General features: G+C 36.6%; 1 protein-coding gene across 1 annotated transcript in view; it reads right to left on the reverse strand.

Moving 5' to 3' along the window:
* BAZ2B (bromodomain adjacent to zinc finger domain 2B) overlaps window positions 1–16,514 on the reverse strand; it is a 158,347-nt gene that overhangs the window by 64,978 nt on the left and 76,855 nt on the right. Inside the window, exons 4-6 of the mRNA XM_067316811.1 lie at window positions 13,823–14,011; window positions 9,293–9,445; window positions 7,888–8,081 (exon numbers count right to left, since the gene is read on the reverse strand). Of these exons, the coding sequence (XP_067172912.1) occupies window positions 7,888–8,081; window positions 9,293–9,445; window positions 13,823–14,011 (536 nt within the window). The remainder of the gene's footprint in view (window positions 1–7,887; window positions 8,082–9,292; window positions 9,446–13,822; window positions 14,012–16,514) is intronic.

The raw sequence follows: 16,514 nt of genomic DNA on the forward strand, positions 1-16,514 counted from the left end.
TTTCCATGAAACAACAGAAACAGTATCTGCTGAAGAGGGAGGAAAAAAGAAAGGTGTCAAAAACACAGGAACTGTGAAGTGCTGAAACTGCAAGACCAGGTTTTAAAATACAATAGATGAGGAAAGTTAGCTTTTGGGAAACTAACTAAAAGGAATACGTGCATTTTACAAAAAGATTTGAAGGATATGCATGTAGACTCAGTGTTATTATGGAGACTATGTGAGAGATGCATGAAAATATGCATTAATTCATTTAAAAAAAAAGTGTATTTAATAAGCAAAGATCTGGCAGAATGCTGTCAGAAGGTGGAGAACTGGATGAAACAATTACAGATGTAGGGCAGCGACAGAGAAGTGTTATGTAGCATCCAAGCAGCGCACATGGAGTCACTGAGGGAATCTGTAAAGACGAAATTAGGCAAAAGGAAGATAGATGCCTTATACTGGACAGCAAGAACAGGTGACTAGAGAGCAAAAAAGCTGCAGCAATTCTAGATTACAACAGAAATGGGAACATCAAAAAAATTGTTCTTTAGAAATACTTTTTTTTTTTTTTTTAAGAAAACAATATTGACATGGTTTACTTTTCACGTCTATCTTGTTCATGGCAAGTATATTATAAAACAAGGGCTTTAAAAAAAAAATAAACTTACTGAAATTATCTGGAGCACATAAAACTTACTTATAAGTGGGAATGAATTTACCTTGTTGGATGCTACTTGGAAATAACTATTAAACATGAAAGTTGTAAGAAGATTATGCCTCATCTGCAGTGGTCAATTGGCTGGTATTTGTTTTTTTTTTTTTTTTTTTTTTTTAGAACTAGGTTTTCTTTCTCATTTATCTGTGGTGAACACAGTAATACATCATCATACTTACTGCTATTAAAAGGTACTTCATGTCAACATGCATTGCTTAACTGTTGAGAAATCTTAAGAATTTAAGTGTATTTATATGGATATATTGTTTCACTGTTTAATTCAAGAAGGTGTCAGTTGGTACTACAGATGAGTGACTACATTCTGAATGTATGCAGACATATATAAAGTAACAGCTTTAATTAAACTGCACCTGCTTATGGTAGGTCCTGCATGTTTGTGGCTGACCTACTTTACATCACATTAACGTTTCCTTTACATCATATCTTTTTATCTTCCTGTCTAATATTTGGCACAGATGTAGAATATTTGTTCATTACTGTTAGGGTCATAAAATGAAGGACAATACTGTAACCTGAAGGACTAAAGTAAAAATGCCTCCTGGAATCACATCTCTAGGACTGTATTCTACTTTTTTCCCTTCATAGTTCTCTATTTGTCACTGTAGGTTAAAGAGGAAACATCCAAAACAATGCAACAAATTCATTTTCCAAAACCAAAAATATCCAGTTATTCATGGTGCTGCTGAAATATATATTGATAACCTAGACTTCTTCAGAAATGTATGGAACCATCTAGCAAAAGAAGAGTTTGTGAACAGGCTTACTCAGCTGATTGCGTTCACTTTCGCTCACCAACTACTAGCTACTGTATCTCATGAATCTATCTTTTCACAGAACCACAGAGCAGTTGGACGCTGGACATCCCCCGCTCCAACCCCCCTGCTCCAGCAGGTCAGCTTGGGCAGGTTGCTCAGGACCGTGTCCAGTTGGGTTTTGAGAATTTCCAAGGATGGCGGCTCAACCTCCTCTCTGGGCAACCTGCTCCGGTGTTCAACCACCCTCACAGTGAAGTGTTTTCTTGGGTTCAAGTGGAATTTCCTGGGGTTCTGTTTGTGCCTATTGCCTCTCGTCCGCTCACTGGGCACCACTGAGGGGAGTCTGGCCCTGTCCTCTTGACACCATCCCATCAAATATTGATGCACATTGATACGATCCCTCTGAGTCTTATCTTCTCCAGGATGAACAGTCTCATCTCTCTCACCCTCTCCTCATAAGAGTCCCTTAGTCATCTCTGTGGTCCTGCTATCCTCTCATGGTGCAGACAAGAGAATAGGAAAGTTATCACACCAAGAAAGGAGTCAGGAACATTATTGCAAAAAATAAAGGTGCAAGCTCTTCTTAGCCACATCCGAGACAGAAGTCTGACACACAAAGGAGGACAACTAGCTACAGTGCTTGGCTTTGAAATAATTTAAGTGTAATAAATTCAAATACAGGAAGAACATGGATGCACCACTTCAAAAGAGAACCACCCAAGTAAGAAAAGACATTTTGACATAAAAATCAATACAATTTGAAAGCAATCAAATGTCTAGAAACATAGCAGAAACTTAACTACATTGTGAAATACAGCAGCTTTCCTCAGCATTTTTACTTTATAAACAAACAGAATCTCTTCTGATATAGCTAAAACCAATAGAAGTTGGATTAGCTGGATTTCACCAGAGGGGATAGCAATTTAATAGCTTAGAGAAAAAACAGTGATAAAGTATCTTGGGCTGCAGTAGGAACGGCATTGCCAGCAGGTCGAGGGAGGTGATCCTTCCCCCCTGCTCAGCACCAGTGAGACCACCTCTGGAGTACTGTGTCCAATTCTGGGCTCCCCAGTACAAGACATGGACATACTGGAGCAAGTCCAGCAAAGGGTGCTAAGAAGGTTAAAGGACTGGAGCATCTCCCATACAAGAAGCAGCTGAGAGGGCTTGGATTGCTTAGCTTGGAGAAGAGAAGGCTCAGGGGGGAATCTTATCAATGTTTATAAATATCTGATGGGAGGGTATAAAGAAGACAGGGCCAGACTCTTCTCAGTGGTGCCAGTGACAGGACAAGAGGCAACAGGCATAAACTGAAACACAGGAAATTCCATCAGAACACACGAAAAGCTTTTTTACTGTTAGAGCGGTCGAATCCCTGAAAAGGTTGCCCAGAGAAATTATGGAAGCTCCATCCTTGCATATACTCAAAACCTGACTGGACACAGTCCTGAGGAACCTTCTTTAGCTGACCCTGATTGAGCAGAAAGGTTGCACTAGACAGTCTCCAGAGGTCCCTTCCAACCTCAGCTGTTTTGTGATTTAGTTTATAGACACTAGAAAATCTGCTGGATGGTTATGCTAATGGAAAATGTCCATTGTTATCTAGACTGAATAAGAGTAGCAAAAAAGCAGCCCTTCCTAATCACCCAGTGGGAGAGTCCCATAAAAGAGTGATTAGAGTGATGGTATAAAAAGATTCCAATCGTGATTTCAAAGTACTGATATTTATGAAGGAAATGCAACATGATAATTGCCAAAAGGAGATATTAAAGATGAAGGATGTGAGTAGGGTTAACAGTCCAGCTTTCCTGACCCTAATCCTGGAATCTAGATAGATAAACGACTAGATCCCCAGCAAAAGATCTTGGGGTTGTTTCCTTTCTCACCAAATGCCAACAATGGTAGGAGACTTTAGGCCAAACATGAGACAGAAGTCCACCAGCTATGCCTTCTCCTCCTGGAGACTTTTGTTTTACTGCATGTAAAAATCATACTGGCCTTCCTTATCCTAGAATTTCCTTATGCAATCAGCAGAAGGGCATCAGTAGAAGGGCAGCCCATTTTACATGTCTTTTGTGAGGCTGAAGCAGCACAATCAGATGAATTTGTATTTATAAAGAATATTTATTTATTCAGTTTATCTTATACTCAGCAACGAACAGGGCAGGCTTCAAAAGAAGAGAATAAAAGCATGTTGAAGTCATCAGCGTTCCAGTGTCTGGGGAAGCACAATACAGCCATACAGAAAGGTACAGCAGTTACTCAAGTTTTGTACATATGGAGTCACCGGATGGATGATACCTCAGACTGAAATCCTTACAACAAAATCCTTTTTCAGTAAAATATCTTTATGCTCAACAGATGTAATGCAACATGCCTCAGATATACAATGATGAGTAAGGATTAGGCACAATTTTTAAATCACGTTTTAGAGGGATTCTGGTTTATCATTGCCTGATATGAAGAGTGCTCTGAAAGATCAAAAACACACCCAAGGCCCAAGCAACTGGATGAGACCACCTAAAAACTACAGCTTTGAAGATCAGATGGTTCCACCACAGATAGCTACTATTCAGAAGTCTCTTTCACCACTGCAGGCAAAAAACAAAAACAACAAAAAAAACCCATACACTACAAGTGACTCAGCTTGCACTTTAGGAATCCCTAAAATAGTAGGGCAATGAAACTGGAATTCAACCAGGAAGAAAACTTTACACAAACTAACTCTTGACATTTTCATCAGCTGTAAAAACAGTTAGGCTGGTGACAGCTCTGTCATTTCCCTTTATTTATTTACCCATATAAGAGACCAAACAGGACAAAGATGATGAGAACGTTCAAAAAGATGTAAGCAGCTTTTAAAAATCTAAGAACACAGACCAGTACAAAGAAAAAATAAAACACAGATTGCACGTTCACTTTTAACAAGCAATATTAATTGTTAGAGTTTCTTATAATACTCATTTGGTTATGAATATTCATATATATAGTTTTTCAATTGTGTACTGTTTGCCTAGAATAATTAATTTGAGGTTTAGATGGGATGAGAGCCCAAATCTAAAGAGTAAATAGTGAATAACAGCTTACATATGGTGTTCCTTCAAACAGCCAGAACTAAGTCCTTAGGTACAACACAGGCAAAGAAGATTTTTTTTAAAACTTGATAAGCTGGTCATGAAAAGAAGATCAAAGGGCTGTTAAAACGGTTGCCTACAGATATGTCAGGAATGGAAGAAAAGGCAGAGTTAGAGCAACTGCAGCGGGCAAGCAGAAATGCACACAAGGAGCCCGGGCCTGCCTCCAGCGGTAGCTTCCTTCCAGCCCTCCCCAGGGGCTTTGGGATTACGCTAACAACGCGTAAGGCAACAGGGAGCGAAACCGCTAACCGCAGGACCCAAATGACAGGCGGCTGGATATAACCCAAAGGGAACGGGACAAACTATTTCAGGGGCCAGGACGGACTCCAAGGAGTGCACACGTACGTTACAACCTCCTTTTAGCCTTTAGGGAATCAGCAGTTTAGAACTTCAGTACAGTTTAGAGAGAAAGCTTAAAAAACATATTATCCAAGAAAAGTGACACGCTTCAATTAAAACATCAACTCCCAAAGAAAATTACAGCCCAGAACACGATTAAAGAAATTAAAGGAGGAATACTAAAAATTAAAACCCCAAAGAAAAGAACATTTGGAGAGGTATAAAGAACTAAATTGTTTCAAAATAAACTATTCAGTAAAATCTCCTATGGAGAGAAAAATAATTAAAAAAAGAGGCAAGTGTTGTCATGCTTTGAATTTTAAGAATAGAACATTTGTGGGAGCACTAAAATACTGAAGATAACTAAATCTTTATCTGAGAACTTCTAGCCCTTCTCTCACTTCAATTATTGTCCTGATTTGTGTTTACTCATCTGCTTTTGCTAAGATGGCAACATATTCATGTATAATGCCTAAGAATATTATTCAAGAAGTTCCCTTAAAAATATGCTTCATATTAGTTTAATATATATATACATAAGCATCAATAAAGAATCGAGAAACGCCTTGTATTTGTTATTTCATAAACAGAGATAAATTTATTATCCTGTGGAACCTAATTAATTTCTCTATTAAAGGCGCCATGCAAATTTCAAAGAGTACCCCAATCCATAGGCCATTTTCAAAATCTATGATTATACTGGCAAAATATCCCACCATGAAATATTCCATCCTTCTACTGCCTCCTGCTTAATCTTCTGCCTTTAGAGTGGCTCAGTTCCAGTTCTGGCCTTATTCTAACCTACTGGAAAAAAGTACTGAGCTCTGTACTGATTTTTTTTAATCCAATCTTTTGATCCAATCCTTATTTTGGCACATCCTTTTCTCCAAAGATCTTCAAAATGCCTAAAACAACCCTTATAATTCTGCTTCAATCCTGTATTCTCTTATATAGTTAATTTCGGTTAAATTTATTAACCTCTAAGCCTCTCTTTAAAATGATAATGACAATCACTAATCTCGTATGTATATATTACTTGAGGACACTCAGTTAATCACATACAAACAATAAGATAACAGAATGGGCTTTCACAAAATTTGGTCATGACAGAATGGGCCTTTATGATACTTGGTCTTTTGAGCACTCTCAACAAACTCAAAAGAGTAAAGACTGCATGATCAAGTCTGTGCAGGAGGAGTAAGGAAGACCAGTACACTCAGAAACACAAACAGTAATAGGGCTAAATGCAAAAAGTCGGAAAGAGGAGGAGGATTTTGAGCATTCTGTATGTTTTGATTGGAAAGGTTGTTCAAATCTTCCATTAAGTAATACTGATCACATCAAGATGTTTCTGAGGAAAAGAAATTTCAAGTAGGTAAGGCTAAGAGGGACAGAATAGACAAACTACTAGAAAGTCAGGATATTTTACTTGAATAAGATCAGGAACAACAAAAATCCCATCTAGTATTAAAAAATTACTACAAAAAGCTTAGGAAACAAAACTTCAGACAACCTGAAATTTATCAATATTAGATAAAAGCTTTAGACGCAACAGTTAAGATACAACAACAAACAAATTTAAGAAAGGAGATACACTAATTGAATGCGCAGTTCCTCCTTCTAGAGCCAATCAGTATTTAGCAAATTGAAACTGGAGTTCGCAGCTAGCACCTGTTTCAAAAGAAAATGTAGCAAGGATATAGAACTGGTACTTAAAGAACAAAGATAAGACAAAGCAAAAGAGACAAATGATGATGAACATCCAGACTGAAATTTGAAAACAATAAGAGGTAAAAATTTCAGTGACATGCATAGTAACAAATAACTAAGCCAGTTCAATTTTTTGAATAAGACAAGTGACAAAAAAGTTAACAGAGAAGAGTTTTCTCATTAATTTACTTAAGATAAAAACTTTGGGAAAGGGATGTGGAGATACTGAAAGATGGTAATTTATTTGGTATTCTGCGTAGCCACAGTAACAAGCAAACACATCTGACACAGAGTTCTACAAGTGTTAGCACAGACATCATCTGGGAAATGCTTTACTTCTGCATCATAGAAGCAAAGCTGCATTCTGCACATAGATCTCCAGGCTACAAGAAGAGCTTCAGAAAACAAACAGCTATTTATCATACTGAGAAAAAAAAAAACAACAAAGTTTTCTTAAACATCTCCAGCTATCTTCACACCTTCAAAAGTTGCTGCTGGTTGAACATATGAAGACCTTTTTCAGGGAAACTGTTCTTTTGTATGTTAATAATTTCCCTATCGTCAATATACTAACAACCCTATCACTAGAAAAATATAATTAACCATTTTAGGGTTAACAGCTATTTTCATGCAGCTAGCTGGATGCAAACACCCACTCTGCTTTGAGAATGCCCATATCTCACTTAGGAACATTCGGATTTGAGGGTTGTACATAATGCCATGATGGAAAAGAGGAAGGAACAGTATGGAATACTGCTAGTATGGAGTAACTTCCTTAGCTTCTAATCTGACACTAATCAATTTCTGGTATCCAATCTCCTGTGTTTGAACATAACTGATTTTGGTTCCAAGAGCAGCAAAGTTTTCAAGCACTGTTTGGCTCAGTACACGAGCAGCTTTACCAACTCAGTGAGACTACTCATGTCTTCAGTATTTCACAGCTGGTTAAGTTTTTGGCTGAATCAGGGCCATTAACATTTATAAATATGAAATGACTCCTGGAAATATTTTTAAGGCTTAAAAATTTTATTTGCTTCTGAAATTTGATATTATAAATTCCCTCATATGTTATCCAGTACAACTATTATCTAGTGTAATTAGTGTTAATGGTAGCTTTTGGCTCATAAACATAATCAACAGAAAAAAAAAAAGCTATTGCATGAACAATCAGAACACCTGCTGTCTTAATTTTTTTGGTTGGAACACTAAGTTTAAGTATATTTACCTTATCTTTGATCTTGTCAGCTCTGGCATCCAAAACCTGTTTTTTACTTTGCTCCTGGTTATATTTGCGGCCTCCAGCTCCTGAGGTTATAGCTTTCACTTGTCCTGCAGATGTGGCAATGCTAGTTGACAGTACAGATGTGCTGATACCAGATACCGCAGTGGCACTGTTCCCATTCAGTGATCCATTTACGCCTTGAGAAGACAGATTTTAAAAAGTGACATTTACAAAATCTAAAATTAGAGACACTTTCTTTGAGATGTTCTAGTAACACTAACCTAGCTTGCACAAAAGCGTAACAAGATGCCAGACAGCTATAGGCTACTCCCATCGTAGACTCAAATAAAAAAAATATATTGCTATCCAAGAATCACTGAGTTGTTCATGGACTTATTTTAATCACAAAGGGTGGAGCACCCATAATTTAAAGGGCAGATATTTTAACTCTCTTAAATAAATAAAAAAAAAATCTGAACTTGTCTGTTTTCAAACACAAGCTATCTCAGAGTTTAACCAGGGGCAGAAAATGATATGCTGAAGTGAAAATAGGCATACACCAGCACACACCACACACCCAAAATATACATTGCAGTAAATCTCACAGGACAGTTTGCTTCCAATTTGGAGTATCAACCAGCTCCAGAGAAAACTGTACAAAGCCTAAGAAATTTAAAGAGTGTGGGGATACGTAAATGGGGGGGATGAAGTTGTGGGAATCCTATCTGAAATAACATCCACGTTCTAGCTTGCTTAATTATCTAACAAGAAACATGGCTTTCATGAAGATATCCAAATCCACACAAATGTGCTATTCTACAATTCCAGAACCCTTATCAGATTGATTCTGGAAAACTCATCAGTTCCTAAAAGCTACCAAAGCTTTAAAAAGCAGCTTTGATGGTACATGAAATGAATTTATACTGCATCTTCAAAAGAGGTGCAATACCACTACATAAGACTGGTTCAAAGGCAAGAAAGCTTTCTGATGTCACTGGGCTAACCTTCCTGTGATCCTTTAGCCCCATCCCTCCTTCTGTACCTTCACCCACCCAACAAACAACTACCTGGTGCCTGCTTCCTCCATGCAGAGGAAGGGTATTCACTATGGAAGTAAACGGACTCCAAAATCAACCCACAAACTTTAAGAGAAAAACCTTTCTTACTACTCAATCCCATACAAACTATGAAAGGATAATGAGGGGGAAATACGTTAGTAGAAAAGGTATTTAGTTATTTATTGACAGCCCATATTTGTATCTCATACTCAGCTGACAAAATTAAACTCAAAGAATTGTTTAGGAATGGGAAGAATGACGACAAAGAAAAGTAAAGCTCAAATTCCATTTCTTTCTGCAAATGTGCCAGTTAAATACAAATTTATTCACACTACAACTTCAGCTGTTACCTTTTTCTACACTGCCTCGATTATTTTTCCCTGTAGTTCTTGAGTGGAATGAAGCAGAATCAGCAGGAGGCGCAAACAGTGGTGGAATTCCCAAGAGTGGTGGGAAAAAAGCTGCCCCGGTACGAGAGTGCACATCCGCTGTTCTCCACCATTCTGTACCACAAGGAAAATAAAAACAAACTTCAGTTGTTCCAACCATATATTTAGATATTTCTGTAAGCATGTTCCTGCACATAATTTAGAGCAGATTTATATAAATTCTGATGGAGAGCAAGAAGAAAATACAACTCTTATTGAAACAATTAACATAAATTGCATGGATTTTCTGTGGGAATTATTGTCTTTTAACTCATTCTGGTAAAGATTTCAATGCAGTTTTACTATACGTATTTGGGGGAGGGGGGAGAGATGGGAAGCTATAATACAAATGTGATCACACCACAATGAAACTGCACATCTTACAAACAAGATCAATACTCACAGGTCACTCTTGAACATTCATTATTACCTACTAGACTTCCTAAATCAGGACTATGGAAAACCAAAATGGCTTTAAGTTACCTCTTGAATCTCAGTCTTGAAACACTCAAGGTCTCCATCATAAAAACAAATCTGAAGCAGTGCCTCATGAACTGACCGATTTCATGTAAGAAACTGAGCAGCTCTATACCTGCTCCGAGAGGTTTCTACCCTGGAGTTTGACACTGGATCTGAAAAACGCAATCTGTTCATTTTTTTCTGTAAAATCCCTACTAAAATAGCTGTTGCACAACCAGATATGGGGCTAAATTGTGATACGCTGCTGTTTACATAAATTCAAGTGGCTTAGCGGAAAATAAAGATTTCCTTTAAAAAACAGTCTAATACTTATAAAATTTGTTTCTATTGCTGTTTCTAACTTTCATCTTAAGTGATTAGTTCCCGCTCTCCCCCCCCCAAGAAAATGAAGTTTAAGTGATTTGACATGGTCCCTACAAATTTCCAATTCAGAAGTTCTTTGCAGCAGCAGCAGCAACTATTCAGAGTTTTTATGTAACCCTCTAATACAGATTTTTTTGAGATTCTGCCAGACCCAGCTAACTATATTTTGTTTGTAAGGCACTCCTAAACAGCCACGTAAGAGGCAGATACAGTGCACTACGCTTTGATGATAATTCTGTGCTTACATGGGAGTCCCAAGAGGGTGCATGGATTTACCCAAAGGGACTTCTTCAGTGTCAGGATCATATTTTATAGTCGCTGCAGTGGCGACAACATTTTGGAATGAACATGTTTACTACTCAACAAGAGACCAAAACATGAAGTATAATTCAAGTGGAATCTTTTCAAATCCTTCTAAAAGGAAAAAAGAACTCTTACAAGAAGATCCCATTTTGAAAATAATATAAAAGAGAGAGAAAAAAACCCAACTCATTAATATTTTGTCAGGAAAAAAATACTCTTGCAAATGTCTCTCAAAACTAACACCACTACCACCCAAAACCAAACCAGACATTATATCACATTACCAAAAACAGAAGAATCAGAAACATAACAGATAAATGCAAATGTGACAAAGGCTAGAAACATGTTTCAACTATATTAAACCTAAATCTGACAAGCAAGTGAATATAAAATAATTAAACTATTGGAAGAGATGGTGATTATACAGGTCCTACACTGGACATGCAGTTTTGTGACAGTCTTCAAAAGGTAGCAAAGGTAAATGTTTTAGCATAGTTCATTCATACAAAAAAGCTATTAAAACACTGTGCTTCTTTATGTTTGAAATATCAGATTTGTAAGTATACTTTCCAGTCATATAGTGAAAACTTTATGATACAACATTAAAACACTAGGAACTACATAGGAAGGAACAATCTACAAAGGTAACAGGAAGCACCAGGTAAAAAGTAAGTCTTTTCTGACTTCTATGATTCTTTGACTGCATTCCTCCTCTTGAAAATTGCTTCTTTAGGGCTTCTTATATACAATTACCATTTTATAAAACCCAGAAAAAGACAGGGTTGTGACATTCACTCAATGCAGCAGCACCTTAAATAATTTCCCTGTGATTAGCTCAGAATGCACAAAACTTGTGGTTTGGCTCACTGGGATGCTTCACTCCTTGAAAGGAAAAATATCAAGTTCTGTACATTATCAAGATGAGAACTGTGCCAGAAGAATAGAAATTCTGTTGCATTTTACACACATGCATTACCTGTGTGGTTAAAAGAACTATACTGTATAGCTGAGCTAGATTTAGTCTAACAAATTTTAAGGCTTTTATTTCATATTCCTATAAAATAAACATTAAGAAGGAAAGTGAACATTAGCTACAGAATAATAAGGATGTTGCATGCACTGATTAGGACTATGAATGAATACATAAATGACATTCGAAGCGCCAGTAAAACCAAACCTTAACCTGCCAATCTAAATGGACATTGAAATTGTAAAAACAACATAGATCACTCCTACAATACTACAAATAGTTAGGTAGCCTAAGATAACTTCCTACATTAACTATGTATTGTATTATCAAGACAATAAGACAGTAAACGAAAATAGTTTCATTCATAGTTTCCAACATACACGCTTACTTACTTAATCAAAAAAGCACCGTTACAGACAGGAATGTCTCGGTTGCTAACTGAAACATTTAAGAACATCACAGAAGGCCAGATAATTGTCAGATGCACAGAGTTCTTTCATTCCTACTTCAGCAAAATTAAAATTTTCGCAATGAAGGAAGTTTATTTTACAGAGTAGACTGAAGTCAATGGAAGCCATGCACAATTACCATTTTTTAGAATAAAGCTTTGAGTATTTATTATTTTACTGCACTAATACCTATTATATGTCTGTTACTGAACTGAATGAATGATTTTATATACAAAAAATCATTGAATTTTTTCATGAAATAATACATTTAGTGAATTAATACATCATACCAATGGATCAGTAGTGCCTGGTTTTTGAAGAATTTTACCCCTCCTTACTTCATCTCTGCATGTGTATCTTCCAGATGTTTTTGCTTTGTTTAGGTATGTATATAGTATCTCATTATCCACCCAGTAACAAAGTTCTGCTTTTGCTCCTTTAGCACAATAAGTAAAACATTGTCATTCACGGCAAATGAAACTTAAAAAAATACTAAGAGAACTTGTTGATATATTTGCTCTAGGTTTTTAACCAGTACATAATCCCGCTCCCCTCCATTTTACTGGGGGGGGGGGGGGTCTCTCTTTAAGAAAGAACCTCTCCTCCTCATAAAGAAAACTTTTCTTCAAACTACAGAAAAAATAAATTAAGAAAATATCATTAAGTACTTTGGAGAATGCACTGCAATATTTAATGTATTTTAGAAAGCTCTGTTTCCTCAGGGGTAAGATTTACAAAGTTTGCAAGACACAGGAAAACACTAGCTCAGTAACTGACACCTTGAGGTGGAAGTTAGATGCATTATTTTGCATGCACCTATCTCCTGCAATATGTTGGAATTTTAAAGAGTGGGAGACTACTAAAATCCATTAAACTGAACTTACAAGGTGCCACCAAAAAAACCCCATTTAATTATGAATAAAAACAAGTGCAAATAGCTCACGCTGGACAATCCTAAACAGTACCCAAATGATAACTCTACGGTACTTCCACGCGTTTGAATCTCCCTGGTTTCCTACAACCTGGTATTTGTAGGCCAGAGAAAAAGCAACAGTTTACCCGGGGTATATTCTGTACTGCAGCATGGTCTCCTGAGCCACAGCACTCCAAGAGCAGAATACTCGCGCCGCAGCGCAACTGCCTATAAACTAAGACATGTCTAGTTCAGGCACAGCTCCACATTGATGCTCACAGGGTTAAATCACCCCCTCCTTCAAAGTTACGTGCATCATCACCCTTTCGTAGAACATACAGATGTACATGCACATGCATGAGTTATATCTTAGGCTTCTGTTTCATCAACATTCAAACCCATTTAGACTCCTGATTCTCCGCTAAAAAGTGTCTTAAGAATTTTTGAGACTTTCTCATGGTCTATCATCAACAGATGTAGAAAAACGCTTGAGTCTTCTTATCTATCAATCACGGGGTGAACTCAGAAAAAGAAGTAAAAAGAAACTTTTCCAAGTTTGAATAGAATTTCCACCAGTACAGGTAACAGACAAAAACCACATTTACAAAGGAGAACAGGTCCCGTCTTAGTACTCGCTGACTACTTTTTAAAATTGAGGTTAGGCAATCAACACATCCATGTAATGAAGAAGGATGTTATGTTGTGATGGAAAGAATAAATAATCTTATGTACTATTTGGATTTAAACGGTCCTTAGAAGACCACTATGGAAAAACTGTTCCCGAGAAACTCAGAAAATTTGAAACCATGCATCTCTTTCCTCTTATCAAGACTGTTCTGGATTTAAACCAAGCGTAGCTTCGAGAGAACTGAAACCACCTACTCGTTGATGTAAAACAAAATCAAAGTTTGCCTGGGGGATGAGGACAGTTAACCCTCTTCTGAAGTTTAATATTCTTTGTAACAGATGTTTACCTGGAACAGGCGCTAGTTGGGGATGTGCTGCTAAGGCTGTGGGTGTACCAAGTGTCCCCAAGCCACCAAACTCTGAATGCCCTGAGCTGGCTGCATGCAGACCAAAGACTGTGTGGCTGACCATTGGGAAGGCACTCGACACAGTGGACAGGTTACACGGCTGATCCCCAGCTGTTCTGAATGTATGTCCTGAGGGGAAAAAACAACACTTAAAATTGCACTATCAAAACACACGCTACATCATGTGAAGTCCAACCTGAAGTCAAAAAAAAGAAAAAGAAAAAAAAAACACCAAAAAAACTTATTAAAAAGCTTTTGTATTTTAGAAGCTATCATTAAGTTTTACACATAGTATCTTTTACTATTGCCATTCTATTCCTATAACACTGAACGTATCTGAAAATATTAACAACCCTACCAAAAGATATTTTAAGTAAAAGTGGAAAAAAACATATATTTTCCATGGCAGTTTCTGTTAGAAGAGGAAAATAGCCTCTTTCCTTAACATAGTGGGTTCAGAAGCAGAGGAAGATCCTTTTATAAGCAGAACTACTTGATGTATCTACTCTTAATATATATAAAAACTCCCCATTTCAGAGATCAAAAGGGGCCTACAAACCAGATATTATACAAACTAATAAGGAAATATACAAAGCAACAAAAAACCTTGCACATGTTCTGGAAATTTAAAGAAAGAGCTCAAAACTCTGCAACTTCTTCAGTCTTTTTGACATCTAAAATGAAATGTGTGTAATCAAGTTTTAGAAAATAATTTAAAGAAATTTTCATTGATCACGATCAAATTATGTATCCTTTGGTACTTCTATATTCAGTCATTTCTGATAACAAACATACAAAATTGAATTTCTAGGAAAGGCAATAATTTTGCTTTGTAGAAGTTGTGAAACTGCTACTATATTCCTAAAATACTTTGTTCCATCTTTTTAGCTAAGGTCCCATATAATTTACATTACATTAAACATAGCTCACTTGTCTATAATTTCTGAAGATTTCTGAAGTTCACAACTTTATTTAAAACTCATAAAATACTTGACCAAAGAAGAGGAAAAGTTAAATTACTTTGTTTGACATGAAAAAAGTCATGTTTGAGTGACTTAAGCAGTCCATTTAAAGCTACAAGCTTACATATATGTCATAGTTGTTTAGTGTTCATTTTTGGAAGACTGTTTTTTTTTGGGGGGGGGTAGTATTTGATAGCCTCTAACTTACAGCTAAGAACGCTTTTTTCAAAATACTTGTTTGCAAGAGGTTATCTTTCAAGTAGATGGACTTGAGTAATAATGTACTAAAAAGTCAAGGAACTGAGTAAGAGAGACATGTCCAAACAACTGTCTAGTCCTCTTTTAAGAAGAAAAACAAAGAAGAGCTACCTAATCAAAGAAATAGCCATATACATAAAAGGTCTTCAATCTGTGACTTAGGCACTCTTCAGAAAACAAAAACAAACGAACAAAAGTCTAGTGTCAATAAGCTTAGGGGTCTGTGGCATGCATTTCTATTAGAAAACATTTAGAATTTGTATACACACATTTAAAAAGATGGGAACCACTGGAACAAAACACAGAGAAACTGTTTTTTGGTCAGACTACATGAAGGCCTCTCATTATTTTGTTTGTTTTGGTATTTTGGTTCTTCTCTCTCTTAGCAAATTTACCCGAAGTGAAAGAGGGTTCCCAGAGAGCTTGTGCAGAGGCTTTCAAGACCTGACTGGATAAAGGCCTGAGTGACCCTGTGACTGATCCTGCTTTGAGCGGCAAGTTGAGCTAGACACCTCCTGAGGTCCCTTCCAACCGGAATCTTCCCAGGATCTTATGATCTTCCAGGCACATTAAGCATGTAAAAGCAGAGACTGATAAAAACCTGTTGTTGTATCACTCCTCACTGAAAACTCAAGACAATATCCCAATGATTTTTTTTTTTAATTTCAAAGCCATGCTTCAGAAATACACACTAATCAATTTCATTCCAACCATTTAAATTCCTCTTTTCAGAAATTCTTCCTTTTACAGTTCTTCACCTTATTTTCATACCATTACCTCTCTTTGTAGTATCAATTTTAATCTGTCAATATTGTCAGTTACAACTTCTTAAGAGCCAGGAACCAGCTTTGGTTTTGTTTTCTTTTTAAATCTATACAGCTAAGAAAACTTGTCCTGACCTTTCAATGCATAATACATGAAAATAACAAGAATCTGTACTACCACAACCACTTCCTTCTCTACTTCCACATGTATATAAGACCACTTTATTTATAACTTGCTTATATTTAGAACCTAAACACCTCACATGCCATTTTACATGCGTGACAGATATACATATACTTAAAAATATAGTAAATATTTAGTAGTGAATAAAAAAATGTTCTTTCCATTGACTATGGATTTTCTTTTTCGCTTCTAAATCAAATTCCTAATTTACAGAAATCTTGACAGTGTTCTGTGCTATTACTGTTCCTTACAATTGACATCTTTTCTCTGTATTTGCTACTATTTACAGGTATAAGCATAAAGCCCATTTTAAGCTTCTTTCTAGTAATCTGTATGAGCTTCCAGAACAACTTTCTAATATGACTTTTGACACTAGTATGGCTATATACCATGATGATGCATTTCCCATCATTGCTGCACATAGTAGGCATGTTGAAAACTTCTATGATCATCATATACCTAAC

Source organism: Apteryx mantelli, unplaced genomic scaffold, assembly GCF_036417845.1.
Source record: "Apteryx mantelli isolate bAptMan1 unplaced genomic scaffold, bAptMan1.hap1 HAP1_SCAFFOLD_129, whole genome shotgun sequence".
Classification (NCBI taxonomy): domain Eukaryota; kingdom Metazoa; phylum Chordata; class Aves; order Apterygiformes; family Apterygidae; genus Apteryx; species Apteryx mantelli.